The following is a 20,279-nucleotide window of genomic DNA, read 5'->3' on the forward strand; positions in this document are numbered from 1 at the left end:
ACGAAAACCAATCTGTAGGTGTCAGTGTTGTATGACATACTTACAAAATATTTTATAGTTGGTACTGACTAGGGCATGAGATTAATGTGTTAAAACCAACTAACAAATTCTTTCTGAAACTAGTCAATTTATCGTTACTTTGACAGTGGGCATTGCCCCAAAATTATATTTGGGATTTTCATTATGTGGGTAGTTTTAACGGCCATTTGAATCGGTGTAGTAGTGTTAAAAGTATTTAGTATGGGTAATTAACTAATTTACAAAGAAATGGTACCAAAAATTTAACACCTAATTTAAAACTCAAGAGATAGGAGAAGTGTTGTATAATCTTCGCTTTTACCTTAATTTACAAAAAAGCGACTAATGAAAAATGTGATAGTATAATTTTATCAGCGTTTTTCATGTTACTTTTGTAAATATTAAAGACATTCCTCTATTACTCGAATTTCATACAATGAGAAAAAAATATACTAGTTAATTATTTTAATAAATGGTTGTTTCAGCGTACCCCTTAAATTATTCATTGATTTATTTAAACTTTCTGCATAGTAAAACAAAGTAGCAAACATTTTATAATAACTAACAATTTCATCAGTTGCAACAGGCAACACAAATTTGGTGAGTTTTAAGGAAAAAATAAAACAAAAGTTGTTATAATTAATCAACAACTTTATTAATAAACTATCAAAATAAAAATTTAAACAATCACACATTCCAATTACAATTCCGAAAAACCATGGGACATCAAATAAATAGTTTGATATCATCTACATACTAATATAAAACTTAACAAAACATAGTAATTATCCCATTATAACACTGTACTTGTTTTACGATTACCATCATATACCTAAAAAATACACTTTACCAAAACCTACCTAGCAAATCAAAAACATGATTCAGAAAGGGTTAATGATATAAACATATAAGGCACTGAATTATCATTTACTTTTAATATTACTAAATGTCACCTCGTTTAGAATTTTTAGTATTTGAGATATTTTTTTTAAACAATATTGCACTTGCAGTTATTGGCATTAATAGTATCTTTGGCCAGGAATAATTGTAAATCAAATAATACTAAAACTTTACAAATATCAATTTAAGGGACATGACTAGAATGAATTTACACTATGGCGGAAGGCTTGTGGATCAGAAATCCTTTTATGAATTTGAAGAAACATCTACAAAAGCAATGACAATAGAATCAGTTTCTAAAATAAAAGCTATGTCAAAATATTATAAATATACATAAATAATTACATATAACTATTTCTTTTACTAAAAACAATAAATAAAAAAAAAACCTGTTTAAAAGTTTAATATTAAAATTTAGATATATGCTACCACAGTTTATTGATAATAAAAATGATATGCTTATTCTTAATTTTATTCTTAAAAATAAGGAAATAGGTAAAACAATGCTAAAAAGTACATGTAAAATGTAAGTACAAATTGTTTTGATTTCATTGGAAGACTAACATTTATTAAATTTTATAAATTCTCTTATAAAAGTTTAAAATAGTAAGGATTTAGAATCCAATTTAGTAAACATTGATTGTTTTTTATAATATATTAAATTATTGTCATGAAATCCATATAAATTTCACCTTTGTAAATATAAATATAACTATTTGCTGTAATGTTGAGAGCTTTTATATAAATCATTTAAGTTTATAGGACATATTAAACAAGTTTAAAAGAAAATTTGTGCTATTATTGATATGAAATACAAATTATTATAGACTTAACAATATTCAATATGATTATTTTTGTTCTAAGTATTCTTAAAAATAGAGTCTAAATAATCTGTTACTTTTGGCCATATCTCATTGGAAGTTTTGCCTTCAAATTGTTTAAGGATACCCTTTTCTTTGTAATAATTGATTACCGGTCGAGTGACACTTTCATATATTTCTAATCTTTTTTGCACAGCTTCTGGTTTATCATCAGGACGCTGAATTAAATCTTCACCAGTTACATCATCCTTGCCCAATACTTTGGGAGTATTGAATCCTATGTTATATACTCTCCCTGAAGGCAAATGAACCCATCGACTTTTCACTCTATCAATTATAACATCAAACGGCACCACTAGGTTTAAAACAACGTCAACCGGTTGAACTTTCCATAGAGCGTCCGCCTGAGCCACTGTTCTAGGAAATCCATCAAGAAGCCAAGGTTTATTTTCGACTTTCTTCAATTCAGTAATCATAAACTTAATTATCACGTCATCAGGTACAAGTTTACCCTCACTGAGGTAGCTTTTCACCTCCTTTCCCAAATCAGTTTGTTTTTCAATGTGATCGCGTAGCTTGTCTCCACTAGACACGTGTTCCACATTATATTTCTTTACAATTCTTGATGAGATCGTACCTTTTCCTGACGCTGGAGCGCCTAATATTAACGCTTTTAATGTCTTAGCTCTAATAGTCATTTTCGCATGTGATTACAAAGCGATCGTTGAATTCCGTACTTTGATACGATGAATAAATATTATTATCCCGCTATCTAAGTTGGCTGTGCTTGATTCTGAACTTAATATAAGTTTTCAATGTAATTATATATTCGCTCCGACAAAAGTTTACGTAATTTTGATAAAAATAAATATAAATCTACCTTATCATTTCGCTATTACAGATTAGAAATTCGTAATTGTTTTTATCAGCTTTCTCAATTTGTAAAAATTGTTAATAGGTTTCTCTTTCTTGCTATTGCATAATATACTTTTAAACTACTAATAAAGTACACTTATTAAAAGTAAAAAAGAATTCAAATATTTAGACCAACAACATAACACAAGTGACAACTGAATTGTCTGTCAGATTACATAACTGACAACATATGAGTTATCTCTCTATGCTCCATGTCAGGTATGTAATCTGACAGCTTATTGTGGCAACGTTACCGTAAAATGGGGTGAATAGACACAACTTTCAACTTCAACACTGATTTTCTTACATATTTTGTATAGAAGCTTATTAATAAAACATTGTGAAATCGTGAGTCGTGTTGTAGTATACCAAATATGAATCCCAAAAATTAGCGAAATCATGTCTATTATTTGTAAATTGAGAAAAAGTAGGTGGTTTCTATTTACCCGGAAACTGGGGTCAAAAGACACGAGAGAAGGGGTGAATAGAGAAAAAACACTAGGGCTGTCAAATTCAACTTTAATTTATTTATTGAAATAATAAGTAAGAACAAAGACAACATAAATGTATGTATATATTTTATATTTTATAAATCAGTATATGTATATATATATATATATATATATATAAGTATTAAGATTTTCAGGAACATTTAATTAAATAATTTAGGAATATAAACATGAGCAGTATATTTTACAAGCAAACAAGCTTAAAAAAGTAACAAAAATATAAGAATGTTTAATTCTAACATAAACTATAAAATTCTAAAAAAAAAACTATATTTGGTAAATAATCTAAGGTTTTTTATAAAATGAGATCAAACATCACAATTGAAAATAAAATTGGGAGCATTGTGATTATAGTAGCAATATAATTCACTTTTGGGGTTTATTTTTGGAAATTAAATTGGTAACTTGTTATACTACCTATTTAATCTGAATCCATTAGAGCATTTAATATATCATCATCACACCTATTATAAGTGGGCCGCCTAGAAATGGTTTTCGTTGATGCTGTCTCAACAAATGTATTTGACAATGTTTTCTTTAATTCTGCATCACTCAGAAGAACAATTCTTTAGGATACCTAGTATACTTCTTGCCACGAGGATCTGGTTTATAAATCCTCGGCATGGCGAACGCAATACGATGTAGCGTACCTGTTTATATTTAATTCAAAAAATTTATAATTTAAAATTAAAAATTTATAATTAATTTATATTAAAAAAAAAAATAACTACTTAAAATGGTTTTCTAATAATTAATTGATACTTATAATATTTTTAAAGCACGTAGGTAGCTAAGTATAATGAACTAGTCTACGATAGACAACCCTAAAAAACGTCTTTCTATTAACCCCTTTCTCGTTTCTATTAACCTCTCACTCGTATCTATTCACCTCTTTCTTCGTGTCTATTGACCCTAAAGGCGTTTCTATTTACCCCTTTCTCGTATCTATTCACCTCGAAATTGCAGAAAAATGCCTGCATCCTGATTTCACAAGAAATAAGAAAGAAATAATTGACTATTAATACTTTACCTTTGTATTCCTAAAAGATTAGAAATTTATCTTTCCAAATAAATCAATTCGCTGGGTGAAATCTTCAAAGAACTCAATATTGAGCAAAACTTTTCGCAAGGTCTAAAATCACTATTCACACACGTTCACTTTAACGGCTTTTTTCTTTAAACAATTAAACTTTACGTAAAATTGTGTGTTGTCAACATAAAGGAAAAATACTGCCGTGTAATTAATAGAAGAAATAAACCTTCAATAATAAGCTATAAATAATCTAGAGACAAAATAATGAAACTTCCAGTTTTGTTTCTATTCACCCCGCGATTTCTATTCACCCCATTTTACGGTAATTAATTCTTTAGCTTCCAGTTGTGCCTTGGCAACGTTAACAATTACCATTATAAAATACCGGTAGTAATAGTAATGGCATTAATTTTTTTTTTTTCGATAGCTTTTACAACGTTAACATTTTAACGGTAATTAGGTAACGTATACATTTTTTAACATTAAGTTTTACCGGTAAATAGAATTATAACGATACCGATAACGTTGCCTCTGACGTCACTAAATAATGATATTTTTAGTCATGGAGCTTGGAGAGAAGGAGAACAATCGCTACGTACTAAAGCATTAGCATTAGACTTTTTGATTTATTGTATCTCAGAAATGGTTTTTCAACTTGTTGGGAATTTATGCACCTTCGAATGTTTAATAAAATGATCAGACTAAACGTTGATAGATCATTTCAAATTAGCGCACAACAGCCCGCGCTTTTATTGACACAATTTAGCAATCGCAGTGCTACGCTATTTCGTCGATATTTCCGGGACACTATTTTCTACAGCGATCGTTCTCCTTCTCTCCAAGCTCCGTGTTTTTAGCAATACCTCTTCGACGTTGCTGCTTCGTGCAAAAATTTTTCAACTCGGCGAGCGGAAATCCCCTCACGGCGTTACGCCACGCAGGGGATTAATAAGAGCGACAACAGCGCCTACCATTAAATTATATTATTTTAGCGTTATGCGATTAAATAAACGTAAGTAAATGTCCCTTAAGTCAAACAATATTATAGATAACTAGCCTAACGACGAGCTTATAAAATACTATTTAAGTGACTCTGGTTCAATAGTAATTTTATAATTTAACTGTCTTTTTTTTTTATTGTAATACTTAATATTATTTTATGGTTACAAGATATTTTAAAAAAGTATGCTCCTATACCAAATAATATTTATATTTCGTATTCTATGTCTGTTGTATTTACTATTATGTATATAATAATAAATAACAGACTTCTTTTTCTCACGTACGAAGATTATTCTCACGTACTACGACTGAAGATTATTCTCACGTACTTACGTGAGAATAATCTTCAGTCGTCATAAAAAAGTTTTAAGAATAAGAAAATTATGGAAAAAAAAAATTAGTGAACTGCGAACGTCTCATTCAATAGATTCGAATAGCATTCTGTCTATTTTTCTATTACACGTGACGCATTTGTGGTTTAAAATATAACTAATTACAATGAAACGTCACTCAATATAACCAAATGATAACCAATTACAATGAAACGTCACTAAGCCAGTGTGCGCAGTGCGCACTGCGCACCGCACCACGTGACCGCACCCGTCAATAGCAGTGGCCGTATTTAAAACCGTGATTCCAATCCCTGGTGACAACTATTTATTCGAAACTCGCTAAATGTCATGCCGCATGCGTCGCCGGTTTGAAAGCGTTCACAGATGGCTCTCCGTTAAAATAAACTTTAATGTTTTTTACTTATAGATTTTCATTCATAAAAATGACGACTTTTATTAGTTTTATAAATTAATACAACGATAGGGAATAAATTAACATTAAATTACAAAAAATTCTCACTTCTGCGATACTTTTGAGGATTATTTTTTTAAGTTAATGAGTTTGTTTCATAATTCAATAATACTTATACACTACATTTTGGTATTATATGACATATAGTAAATGCAAAACATTTTAGTTATTTGGTTCTGACAGAAACTTTTACTTTATATAAATTCTTAAATCTATTGTTTGTCGGTCTGTACATGTTTGTACGTAACTGCGTATGCCACCTATACGTATGCAGCATCTCATACCTCTTTTTTTTTAGGCCGGCGGGAGTGTGGGACTATATTAACCAAATAACATACTTTAAAGAATTTGTTTTTATAGCAATTAAATAAATAATATGTTGCTCCAACGCCATCTATCAAAAATCAAGAAAACGTCGTCGATAGACTAAAATAAGACTAAATTAATAACGTCGAAAGACTAGTAAATTGTTTTCTAAGTGGCGATAGATGGCGCTAGTTTATTTACCATTTTGATATTATATTATAATCTTTTTTTCTTATTTACTGAAAAATATAGCCTACGTCACTCCTGAATAGTGTAGCTTTCTGTTAGTGAAAGAATTTTCATGATCGGATCAGTATTTGCGAAGATTATCCCCTACATATAAACAAAGTTATAAACTTTACCTCTTTATAATATTAGTATAGATGTATATTTAAACAATATATCTATATAGGTACGTATGTATGTCTATTTAATGAGTTGTTTCACATTATTTTTTATAAAATTAAACTGTACACCTACACCGTCAATATATCATCTCCTTTGCCCTAAGGTTGCCGTGAAGAGATTGCTTTTAAGCAATAAGGCCGCCTTTTGTACATTTTTTTTTCTACTAATTATTGTTAATGTTGCGCTCTATAACAACTTATTTTAACACAAAATTATAAGTTTGGTTTTTCAAATCTTACTGAAATTCAAACAATGAAACAGTATAATAACGAACACATGTTTCATTCATATTTATATTTATATTACTTTAGTCTATTAGTATACCTACCCAAGATATAGAAAACCTTATCACATAAAGTTTACAACTTACAATTAGACTAATATTAAGTGCAATTAAATATTACAATTATTTTGCCCACGTGCTGGCGTGGCGGTCATAGATCATAGGATCGATCCCCGCTCCTAGCAAACATTTATATTGGTCATACATATATTTGCCGTGGTCTAAAAACGAACAATCCATAAGCGTTTATGTATATGTTTTGTTTGTTTCCGCACTAGGGACACAGGAAAAATTCCAACTGGGCATCGTTGAGTGTAAAGATACTACTACTCGTATTTATATCAATGATAGGTAAATTTATGTTTTTCATTTATTTACAGAATGGCGCTTGTTATGTTACCATGCGATCTACCTTGGTGGACTAATGTACAACGTCATCTCAAACATCTGTTAGTCGCTTCATCACCAGCAAAATTAATGACCAGCATGTTAAAAATCCACGATATGTGCAAGTAAGACTTAACGACATCTCACGAAAATATTTAAGTTTTTAAGTAATAAATACGGCAACTTGTCCGTCCATTTGTGTTCTATGATAAGATAGGATAATCAGGAATGTGTACATAACAAATAAAGCTTCAAAAGCTTGTCTTCTTTTTTTCTCCTTTTTTTTGTTCCCGCCTAACTCTACTTTATACCGGTTTGCGTATTAGGTTTTTGGAAAGTTCACTGAAACGTAAAAACGAATGAGCCATTTTACACTCTCTACAAAAGATATTTATTTTATTGTTTTAGAAATATCCTTATGCTACATAATTATAAAAATAATTCTTTAATCACAGTATAGGAATAGATCCAGATGACGACATCAAAGATCCAGAACTTATGAAAGGATTGGAATTATTTCTGGAAGAGGAGATGACGGAGGAGGAAAGACGGGACTTCCTCGACAACACTATCCGCATCATGGTGAACAGAGCACTACATCTGAAACGGTGGCGCCCACCAAAAGGACTTATGTTTAGTTTGCAGCAGCAAAGTAAGAAATACAATTTTTACACAAGTTCGTTTACCAATTGATTGTATTGAGATCTCACATCATTCAGCATTAATTAATACACACCCGGATTAAATTTTCAATATTGACATTCTGAATAACAGAATGTAACTCAAAATATTTTGATAAAGTGACTAGCCCAATGACGTAGTATGCAGTGACCCCGCTTTCTATTACGGTTGTTGTGAGATCGATTCCAGCCCCAAATCTGGTTTATATGTATATGTATTTATTTATATTTGTATTATTATTATTGTTTATTTGTTATTCATATTTATATTTGTCGAAAAAAATATAGACCCTAATTCTAGCCAGGGTTTTCTTTTCTAACATATAAATGAAAATGGAAAGACGAAGATTTTTCTTTATAGTTTTACATCCAAAGGTGTAAAATGTACAGAAGATTTTGTATAAAAGTCTATCTACGTCTACAAGCCGTGGGCTACCAAACACTTTGCGCAAAATTAGCACTTGTAATCTATTTTTATTTTATAACTCTGCGAACTGAACAATAACTTTTTTGTTAAATTCCACGCGGGCGAAGTCGCGGGCACAGCTAGTGTAACATAAATTTGCGTGCAGGCAATAAAGCACGCATACGCAAACGTATGCATTGTCCCAGATGTGTCCTACTTGTATAACATTAATAGATGTAATACTACTGACGTCAGAGTACATTTTCGTTTATGATACCCAAAATTTTTTTTCAGGTGATGTGACTGAAATCGACTATAACTTCTTATCTTCACTCATTTGTCATGCGTTCTTTTCTACTTTTCCAAAACGCACGCTCAAAACACACCCAACATTGCAAGACTTCAATTTCACGCATTTTTTTAAGAATTTACACAGGTGCGTAACTTTCTCAAAAGTTTGATCGTGGATTGACCACTCAATTTTTATTTTTTTTTTATTTTTAAGTTTTAAACATGAAAATATGTAATTTTTTCTTTCTCTTACAGAAAATCGCAAAGGAATAAATTAAAAAGTCTACTTCATTACTTTGAATGGCTGGATAAAAATAGCAATGAGGGATCTATTAAATTAAGTAGACGGGTAATGACATCTTTATGATCAGTTCTTTTATTATTACGATCTATATTAGCTATAACTTCGTTAATAACTCATTTCGATTAAAATACAGCTGACCTAATTATCTTTGTGTAACTTGTATAAAGCTATTATACTTGTACACGTTTAGTAATACGTAAACGTTGGTACAATATCGATTCTGTTCATAGTAAGAATACCATCTACAACAATTCACATAATTATATTTTTTATTTCATAATATTAATTTATATTTCGGTTTAAATTTCGAATGATGGCGAATTTCTATTGCTTGATTTTTATTTTTTGCGGACACAAACGCGATGGTTCTTGAAAGTAGCGATTACGTATCCTAAATACTACACTCTTATAGTTAAAAAGTTAAAATATACATAGGTACTATTGTAATACATTAAGCATTTTTGTTGAAAAAATATTAATATTACTTGTATGTCACCAAAAAATAAATTTATGCGCAGTTCTTATAAACTGTTTATTTGGACCTACAGATGACAAGGTAGGCAATGTTTTCAAATTAATTATCTTTAATATTTCACTCATATACAAGAAAAACACAATTCGAAATATTAACCCTATCATTTTGATAAAATGTAAAATCCAGAGAGCTTAGAATGTTACAAGTAATTGGGCCTATTTATCAGTCTTTGTTAATTCGTACAAGTTTCGATGAGTACATTAGCTTACGTAAATAGAATCTGGCATTTTACCAGTTTTTACACATAGTAATTTCTAGTCAACCACTACAACTTTAATTCATATTAAGCATCAATCATATCTAATTACAACAATAAATAATACCTACTAAATTGATGAAAATGATAATGATTGTAGATAACAAGTTCCCTACTTACTACTACTTGAGTTAGCAGTAATTAGGTACTATGCGTTGTTGAGGAGATGATAAATTTCCCTCTATCTGCTTTGCCAAAATAATTTAAATTTAAATACCTCATGTATTTTCCTACCTACGATGCTTTAGTTAAGCTTTGATTTACCATTATACTCGTAATATTGCATACTGTTTTACATAGTTAAAAATTCATAAATATTTTATAAGCTTAATTAATACACTCATGTCAAAAGTCACACCTATGGCGAACCTCGTAACGGCTTATTTTTTTGAAGTTATACCTCTTGTGGCGCGTTAAGAAAAAATGATGAAAGTAATTTTTTAAAATACGCGCGCACGCCGTCCCAAAAAAAATCCAACACCCTGAAATTAGCTAGTCAACGACGAAGTTATTAACATGAAGTTATCTAGCCAATGATAAATTCTTACGTGCATAAACACACACACTTTTTTAAATATAATAATTACATATTATATCGAAATAAAATATATCCTATCTTTCAAGCTGGATCAAATACGTAATTTATATTTATTAAGATAAATAAAAGATTAATTGGAACTATTAAATCAAAGAATCAGACTTAGATGCATAGCTATCGTCGTGTTATAATATATTATTTTAATATATCATCAATGATCTGGGGAATAGTTAATAGAACTATTTCTAACCGACTTCAAAAAAAGGAGGAAGGCTCTCGCTGCGACTGTTTTTTTTTTCATTTTACCTCAAAATCATGTCACCTCAAAACTTTTGTTTGGATGGACCAATTTCAATTATTATTTTTTTTTTTTAACGAAAGGTATTGAGTGTCATAATCCCATTTAAATTTAATTGAGATCTAACAATTACTTTTTGTGTTATCGCTGATAATGCGTACTTACTTAACTTTACTTAACTATTTTTATTATAATTATTACTTAACTATTTTTTCGTGTTACGTGTAAGTTTAGTTACTGGTCTATATAAAGTAATAAGTCGGATTTTTCCATTCGCAAGCAAACACAATTTTTTTGCAACTTATTCGCAACCCGTTATTATAACGTTCGACATAATCTAACCCCTGGACTTAAGGGACCCCATCTACAATTTAATCCGTAATATTTTACTTCAATTAAATAGAAAAATACTCAGATCATAATAAAATTGGATATAAAGTTCAATTACGATAAGTTAAAGTATTGAGCGCATAGAATATGCCTTTTCAAATCCAGGTAATGACGTCCAAGCAGTGGTTGACAATAGAGGACTGGTTAGAATGTACGCTACCCTTGTGCAAGTTGCTGATCAGACATGAAGGGCGCCCAGAACGGTGCGAAAATGAAGACGCTTTAAGAGTTTGCTTTGCATCAAGTCGTATTGGTGGCGATGCGCTCATTGATGGTGAATCACAGGTAATAGACATAGATATTATTTTTAAAAATCTTTTTCTGTTTATTTGATAACGAATAAATAAAAATCAAGTTTCATTTCTGTTTAAAACTAGTTTTGTTACGAAATGCAGTTCAAAAATGTTTGTATAAGTATATGAAATGACGAAATATGGATTTTTCAGGAATCCCTATCAATGTTTATGATGCCAGAACTCCTACCCGCTATGCTTTCCGTTGAGGCTCTCGAAGACAACGAAATTTTAAAAGTAGAAGGAGTTAGAATGTTCAGCAGAATAAGTGACAAACAACAGAAAAACAATATTGAATTACTAGAAGAACCCAAAACAGTATGTATAACTTTTAATTAGACATTTATTGAAACATAGCTTAATAGGTACTTTGAATAGGCATTAAAAAAGATCATCCAAGTAGAAGTAAACCAATTTCTGCTAAACGAAACTTCTATGTTTTAAGTTCTGGCCTATACTCAATGTAAAGGTTTTGATTTATAAGAAAACCATTGACGCCAAGAAAGAGCTTCTTAGACTTGAACATAATATCTAGCAATCTGTGGAGGAGTAACAAAACGTACAAAGCTCAAATACGACTTAATATGAGAAATTACTTTTCCCATGTCAATTTGAAATAGCAGAAGACTAATTTTAGACCTTTCTCAACCCATAGCTGCCAGTATTTGATACACTGTTTCTAAAAGTTTTATTTTTACTACACTTGTAGGTTACGGTTTGCCTTATGGACGCAGAAGACTACAGCGCATTACCTCTCGGTCAATGGGAAGAAGACAATGTACTACGAGAATTGAATAAATGTCTTTTAGCCTTCCAACAGAGTCCCATGAAAAGTCGAGACTCGCAAAAACATGAAAGGCGGCTCTCACCTATCGGTAAGAATCATGTTTGACTGGAATAATTTTAACTCATTGATAAAATTTGCTTTTAATGACAATTATTATTGCAACTTTATGTTAGTGCTTCATTATAGGTATACGCATAAAGATTGTCTATGTTATAATTTAGTTTAAAGTTTTGTATAACTCAAAATTTCTAAAGACAATTAATTCTACTAATTAGCATACTATAGTTTAGACACAAAATTTATTTCAATTTATTTGCCATATCGTTGATTTAAGGTGAATCATTCAGCCAAACACCAGAAGTTGAAACAACTGTGATGATAAAACAAGCATCTTCTTCAAGCACCTTGAACAGCATAAGCAGTAGAAGTCCATCACCGCAGCGATACAGCGCTACTGAACTTAATTTAAATGATCCAAGTAAGTGGATAATACGGATAATTAGGGTTCTAGCGTCTGGACACATTTTTAAAACATTTATTGTATTGTTTTGTTTGGCTTCTGCAAAACTGACGAATGTTAAGAAAGACCAAAGTATTTTCTTAATTCTGTAAGCTTTAGCGTAACAATCCGCATGTATTTTGCGTAATTGTCGAAAAAATAATAAAATCTTGGAAAATGTTAATTTACACTAGTGTATTTTTCATTTAAAAATACAGCGTTATTAGTAACAATTGGTATTTGATAATGTTTTTAAAAATCAAAATAATTTCTTATTGAATAGTAATTTAAGTTTGACGCGATAATAACTTTAATTTGTAGGTGTAGAGCTACAAAAACGCAAATGCTGGTTATCTCCTGACGCGGGGACGCTCAACAACCGTCGTGGCAGGTTTATAGTTCTTGGCTCCTCCGGCGAATGCTTGCCAGTGACCAGGACCATGCATCCTAACCTCGATACCCAGGAAGACAGCCTTTACTCGAGTTGCAACTCTAGCGATGATGAATTCCACAGTGCCAATGACAGTTTTGACTATGGTGGGTAATACTGTGCAAAGCATGTTTGATTTAAACCCTTTATAATTTTTTTTTGTACGATAATATTGTTTTCTTTATACCTATGCTTATTAATTTTATTATTACTTGCAGGTAGTGAAGATGAAGGCAGGGGAGAAAGCGCACATCCAAATTCATTCCAATACTCCAAAGAACTTTCAACTGAAGAGAGAAGAATTAGTTTTGCTGACAGATTGCGTGAAGCTCTTCGAAGAGAAGCAGAAAACTCTTGCACTACAAGCACAACAGGAGACTGGTCCACTGACAGTTCAAGTTACGCTGTCGGTATTAGCATATCAGGCGCTGAAGTTAACGACAATGATATTAGGTACGCCTTATAATAATACTATCGCTATCTGGTATCTATGATTACAACTAGGACCGACGATCGACTCTCCCATCTATCTATAAATTCTATCAAATTATTGACTGAGTCCGTAGGCATATACATTGACAAAAAAAAACGAGTGTGCTTTTGACCACACGACTGAAGTACAACTATCTATATATTGTTTTAAATTTCCATGGTTAACATTATTTGAATTCGATTTATCGGGATTTATACCATGTACCTTTTTATCTTTGAGGCTCCGATATTTCGGCGCAGTTGCATGCGCCATGGTCACGGAAGAACTGTTCTTCATTCATACAACTATCTATCTTCACTGACTCATATCTCCCTCTCAACTTCCTCTCACCTCGTCCGATCACACTTTTTGTAGCGTATTCATCAGCATACTCCCTAAGTCAATTATTTTTGTGTTCCTGCGATGAGTAACGTAGCCAGAACTTCTGAAGAAAGTCGGAGATAAAATCGGCAATGCGCTTGTGATGCACCTGATGTTGCAGGTGCCTATAGGCTACAGCTTAGAGTATTAGGTGAAACCTACATCTGTTTGCTACCCTAGTGGAATAGGAAAATTAATAAAATTGTTATAATTTTAGGGTAAAGAGAGGAGGCTCCGTCGGTTTTGTGTTAACGGAAAAAGATAATTTAGAAAACGGTAACAGGCCACCACGACTTCTTTCGAGAAAAGAAACAGGCAACAGTTCTAAATACAGTTTTAGTACAGAATACACGTAAGTTGACTTTTGTTTTTTATGGTAACTGTTTTAAAAACAAACTATGTGATAAAAATTAAATTTTTAATTACAGTTCGGAATTAGAAGAAGTTTACGAACAATTTAACCAGTGGCTAAATGATCCAATTGTAGATAACGAGAGTTCAGAAAATAAGAACAGAGAATTGGACTCGCGAGATTTAGCTGTGATAAGGTGAGTTAAGGGTAACTCATTCCTTTACATATTAGTCATTTAGTCAACTTTTTCTTAAAATACCTGTTATAACATATTTTTAGTAATTATTAACATAACGTCTAAGACTACTATCGATATACTTTTAGAATAGATAAATCCACCCGGGCACCCGACGCCAGGTGTTAGGGAGCTGAGAGCCCAGAAGGTTGCAAAATATTGATATATAAATGTTTAAAAGAAACACAATTCAGCCTATCGCAGTCCACTGCTGGACATAGGTATCCACAAGCTCGCGTCAGACATTATGGCGCGAACTCACGTGTGTTGCAGGGCTGGCTTTGTTGCACCGAAGACGCTGCTATCCGTCTTCGGCCTGTGTATTTAAAAACTAGCAGTTAGATGGCTATCCCCCCATCGGTCAGCTTTATAAGTTCCAAGATGGTAGTTGAACTTTGTTATCCCTTAGTCGCTTCTTACGACACCCACGGGAAGAGAGGAGATGGCTGTAATCTTTACTGCCGTAACCACACAGCATTATTTAATCGAAATGATTTATATTACTTAAAAAATTAATCATCATCATCAGTTCAGCCTAATGCAGTCCACTGCTGGACGTAGGCCTCCCAAAGTTCGCGCCAGACATCTCGATTTTCTGCAATCCTCATTCAGCCTTCACTGGCAATCTTACGTAGATTGTCGGTCCAACGGGCCGGAAAACGTCTCACACTGAGTTTGCCAAGACGCGGTCTCCACTCCAGGACCCGTCTGCTCTAACGGCCATCGGTCCTGCGACACAATTGACCAACCCACTGACGCTTCAACTTGCTAATTCTGTGGGCTATGTCGGTTACTTTCGTTCTCTCGTGGATAGGATTCTAATCCTATCTTTGAGAGAAACCCCAAGCATGGCCCGTTCCATTGCACGTTATGCAACTTTAAACTTGTAGACCAGTCCCTTCGTCGAGATGTTAGATGAGTTAGTCCAAATGCTGGCCGGCCTAAACGAGTCCTCCCGACGTGTCGGTCTCTGTATGAATTTGGAAAAAACGAAAGTTATGTTTAACAACCAAGTTATACCAAGACCGGTATCGGTGGATGGTACCCTTCTCGAAGTTGTTCAGGATTATATTTACCTAAGCCACACTATCCAACTAGGCCGCAACAACTTTGAGAAGGAGACCGATAGGAGAATTCAGTTGAGCTGGGTGGCGTTTGGTAGGCTTCGTCGAGACCTTCAATTGCCATGACCATGCCCCTATGTCTTGATTTTTTTTTTCATATTCTTATTATCATAGGGAGAAGGAGTCTTCAAAAACTAGAAATATTGCCTCATTTATTAAAAATTTTCACTCATAAAAATAATTTACGCACGTTTACAAAAAAAAAAACGAGAACATAGGGCATAGCAAAAGGATTTTATTAGTTACATTAAAAAACCAAAAATAAATGGTATGTTTTGGAGAGAAAATAGTCGAATACAAAATGCTTCTTGGCTTGGCGCGCGGCGGCGGCATACAGCGAGACAGGAACATTTTATTCAAATACTAATTTTTTAAGTCTCTCGGGTACCTTTTCCTCTTAATTGAATATACTAAACACAGCCACACAACAGCGAAGTGCAGCTGACTGTATCTTTCTCGCTCGGGTACACTCGGCGGTCCCGAGTTCACCCGATCGAACCTTTCACCTCAGAGCGTGACGGATCAGCCTAACTTAGTACACACGAAAAAATGTGTGTTCGGTACGCCGAAAGAAGTTTTCACTTCAATAACATTTAAAAGGGGGAACGCTGCCAGTATCTTCGGAACCTTGCCTAAAGGGACTCCTTTTAATAATATTTTTTAGTTATTATATTATGTGTATATATATATATATATATATATATATATATATATATATATATATATATATATATATATATATATATATATATATATGTATATATATATATATGTATATATATATATATATATATATATACTTAAGGTTTTTTTTTAGTTTAATGTAATTTATCTGTTAAATATAGCTTAACTATTGAAAAAAATAAAATTAACATTAATGTCAGAGAACATTTAAAATCTTATTCTTCAGATTTGCTGGTTCACTTTTAAAACGAACGCTAAGCGAATCGATGGCGAGCGGCTTGGGCGACGGCGCGGACGTCGCGGAGCTCTATGGGCGCGACTCGCGCGAACGGAGCGCGCCGCGCCGCCTCGCCCTCGCCGCGCGCTCTCTCTCGCTAGAACTGGCGCGCCATCGCCACCGCCTCGCAGCGCATTTGGTAACCACCTTCTTTTATTGCTTAAAATAAGCACGATAGTGTTCTCATTATACATACTAACATTTAGTTTAAACCAGAGATCTCCGTGTGTATATATAGATATTTAAATTCATTGACTTTAGTTAATGAAATTATTCTAAAAAATTGTTACGTTTTAAGTTTAGCATGCTGTATCAGCATTTTATATATATATTGTAACATTAGCTTTCTTAAAATTTTAGAGAATTTGTTTAAAAATTTTGAGGACCCTGGTTTTAACTAATAACGTTATTAGATAGGTAAATGTTATTTATTTTTTGCTTTTCTATAAGCCCATTATAAATCGGGGATTATTATAAATAAGGCGAAGAATCATGTTAATCTAAATTCTAAACTTAACTACATAGAAATGTAAACTACTAGTAATCATTACAATTTAATCTAATGTTGTTCGTCAAGTAGGTAAAAGCAAAAAGGATAAATGCCGTCACATAGATATACAATTTAAAAAAATCTTAAAGCCTTAGCGGTACCAGATAGGCTCAGCTATAAAATTACATTATTTTGACAGAAACGTAAAGTAAAAGAATCGATACCAGAAGAGTTGTTAGAAAGGAGTTCGAACAGCCCTAGAGAGAACGAATCGAATGATAGCGAGTTAAGGTCACAGAACTCCTCATCTGACACTTGTTCGACAAGAGTGTTGAATCCGATTGTGAGAAACAAAAAACTAAATTGGGTAGTAAACATGATAGTTGAAACTATTGAAGAAACGGTCGAATGCGAACCAGTGACGATAAAATTAAAGAAACCGAAGGTCAGACAGCCTGCCTGTCGCTAGTTGAAATAAATTTCCTTCAAACAAAATACTAACAATCATTGGGGTAGCCAGGGTAGCCATGACAAGCTTTAGATAACGTTCGTTCCTAAAAACACGATCCTCATGCAAATATACATATTTTAATTGTATACAAATTAAATTTATTTGTCTTATTAGGTAGGTACATACTCGCTTCGTGTAATATTGAAGAATAATAATATAGGTATAGACAAGCGAATGGAATTGCTGCTCGGAGATTTAAATTCAGAAAATCACCGTTGACATCTTAAATGTTTAATTATTTTTTTTCAAAATTGACCTCAACTTCGACTTTAAAATACCTTCATGTAGATAGAGACAGGCTTAAACAGGTTTTGCCCAAATTAGCAGAGGGTCGATTAATTTTCAGTAAATTCTACTCTGTATTCTTTTACGTAGACAAATATTACACTTTTATAAAATACGTGGAAATTAAAATTGCAACAAGTTACATAAAATAAACCATTTATTTTTTTACCAATCTACAACCCTTGAGCTCGTGAAACGAAATACTGGCTACGCCAATGCAAACAGTTTGCACGCACTTCTTTAGTAAACGTGGTAGCATTTTGTAGCATGTCTTTAAAACGCATTAGTTACGTATTTTAAATTGCCACTAAAGCACCTTTCCTGCTAGATAATAAAAGATTAGAACATAACTAACCAACCAAACCTAAATTTTTGTAATGTATGTGTCTGCATACAAAGTGTGCTTGGTGTTACGTGCTAAGTAGTATTCGTTTCATCAAACTTACACTTTTTTTAATTATAACGCTAATTCTTGTGATGTTGTGTCTCTTTCATAATATCAAATATATTTAATACTTTCGGATTTATCTAAATTAATGATAGACATTTTTACTTTATCAGTTCCATTATTTGTAGGTGACAAAATAAAACTGTAATTTCAGAAATAATATTAGGTTCTCACTTCGATATTAAAATATTACATGGTATGTACATTATTACAAATACTATTAACCAAATATCGTCTGAAATTGGTTTAAAAATTGTTTAAAAAAATCCAATATTCTGTCAAGACTCGGTAACCTAACGTTGACTCTGTTAGTCGTTACGTCGTAATACATTTCAAGTTTTTTAAAGTGCATCCACATCGCAGTTGGTTATGTTTGTACTTTGTAACCCGACACGATAACAGGAGGTAACAGTTTATAACATTTGTGACAATTTGTTTCTATTTATCAAGAGACATTCATAACGTCCACAATAACAAATGAACCATGAAACAAAAAGTTACAACATACGCATTCTTACGCAACATATTTTCAGTTGTTTTGAGTTAAATTTAGAAAATATTCTACAAAGAACGGTATTCACTCTTGTTACATTTCGACTGCTTTCAAAAGTTGAACAAAGTTATTTATCACTAACATCTAATTACAACTAATATTATTTTTAATACCCGATGTCACCCCATAAATGGAAATGATGTTTCGTTATAATTGACTGAGTTGTGGATGTAACATTAATTAATTACTTTTATCATCTTTGAAAAAATGTAATATTTGAAAATATATACCAAAAATCTCTCGAAAGGAGAACGTGGTTCTCTAATCTCATACCTGGGGATATGGTATAATCTCATACCCCCAATAAGAACTCGTAAAGACATCCCTATGGAAAAAAATCTCATAAAACATGGACAAATGCAGATCAAATTCTCATATAGAGTTATGAGATCTGATAGATTCTCTTAACTCGGTATGAGAATTTGGTCTGCATTTGTCCATGTTTATGAGATTTTTTCTACAGGGATATATATTATAATATTATTTTCAGTTAAACCAACTAGCACACAAGATAGTATCAGGCGGCTCGTGTCGCCCAGTGGCCACTGGCAACTGGGGCTGCGGACGACGACAGCGCGGCCACCCGCAACTCAAGCTTATCTTACAATGGCTGGCTGCCAGCGTGGCTGGTGTACCGGCCTTAATTTATTATACATTCGGGAATGAAAAACTATTCAAAGTAAATATCTACGTAGATTTAATTATTTTAATATAAAAAAATAAATAAACCATTTCTACAAAAATATAAGAATTAAAACGTATTTTAAAAATTAATTATATCTTTGAACATTGCCTTTTTTATTACTTATCAATATAAAAGTTTAAAAACTTATTTGTTTCAGTTGGATACATTAGTGAGGGTACTTACAGATAGAAAATGGACAGTCGGCCAACTAGCACGAGCGGTACTTAAATTTGCGCAGCAAACTCTACTCGAACCAAACGTCATTCCTGACAATCACTCACTCTTCGACGAATTAATCGGAATTGAAAAAATTCCTGATGAACATTGAACTGTATCCTACCTTTAAATTCATGGTTATTACAATTATAGCTTTATCGTACATTGGAATATTATTGACACTGTGATGATCCACAATATTACTTACTATTATAAAAAAAAACGTTTTCGAAAATAAGTCCATATTTTATTAGCAATAGTAACACTTTATATGTCCACTTCATTAGATTTTGTTCCAAATTGAATATTTTGAATCGGTTTAAACGTCCAAAATGTCTCAAGTAAACAAAATTGAAATAATTCAGACGCATATTAGACGCATTCAGACAATATTTATTTTTATTTTTCATTTATTTAAAATAAGAACCATATTAAAACTAACATTTATACCTGAATTAAATATTCATTTTAGA

The 20,279-nt window shown here is 32.2% G+C and overlaps 2 protein-coding genes across 2 annotated transcripts; one reads left to right on the plus strand and one right to left on the minus strand.

The window, feature by feature from the left end:
• Positions 1–1,745: 1,745 nt before the first annotated feature.
• On the minus strand, positions 1,746–2,437 carry LOC123660275 (GTP:AMP phosphotransferase AK3, mitochondrial). The gene has a single exon (XM_045595373.1). It carries the CDS (start codon positions 2,435–2,437, stop codon positions 1,778–1,780), a length of 660 nt encoding a protein of 219 aa, XP_045451329.1. The 3' UTR covers positions 1,746–1,777.
• A 4,943-nt stretch (positions 2,438–7,380) lies between these two features.
• Positions 7,381–20,044, plus strand: LOC123663970. The gene is made up of 16 exons (XM_045598609.1): positions 7,381–7,511; positions 7,842–8,038; positions 8,767–8,908; positions 9,019–9,112; positions 11,190–11,369; positions 11,531–11,695; positions 12,087–12,252; positions 12,499–12,642; positions 12,985–13,200; positions 13,312–13,546; positions 14,164–14,298; positions 14,375–14,494; positions 16,568–16,757; positions 17,308–17,553; positions 19,396–19,584; positions 19,748–20,044. Exons 1-16 carry the CDS (start codon positions 7,381–7,383, stop codon positions 19,916–19,918), a joined length of 2,721 nt encoding a protein of 906 aa, XP_045454565.1. The 3' UTR covers positions 19,919–20,044.
• The last annotated feature ends 235 nt before the right edge of the window (positions 20,045–20,279 follow it).

Source organism: Melitaea cinxia, chromosome 2, assembly GCF_905220565.1.
Source record: "Melitaea cinxia chromosome 2, ilMelCinx1.1, whole genome shotgun sequence".
Classification (NCBI taxonomy): domain Eukaryota; kingdom Metazoa; phylum Arthropoda; class Insecta; order Lepidoptera; family Nymphalidae; genus Melitaea; species Melitaea cinxia.

What these genes read in the sequence shown, in the direction of transcription:
- LOC123663970 (XM_045598609.1), top strand. Translation starts at nt 7,381, where the DNA reads ATGGCGCTTGTTATGTTACCATGCGATCTACCTTGGTGGACTAATGTA. An exon ending in GTTAACGACAATGATATTAG is followed by an intron (nt 13,547 to 14,163) that starts GTACGCCTTATA and finishes TTATAATTTTAG; the next exon opens with GGTAAAGAGAGGAGGCTCCG. An exon ending in GGAATGAAAAACTATTCAAA is followed by an intron (nt 19,585 to 19,747) that starts GTAAATATCTAC and finishes TATTTGTTTCAG; the next exon opens with TTGGATACATTAGTGAGGGT.
- LOC123660275 (XM_045595373.1), bottom strand. Translation starts at nt 2,437, where the DNA reads ATGACTATTAGAGCTAAGACATTAAAAGCGTTAATATTAGGCGCTCCA.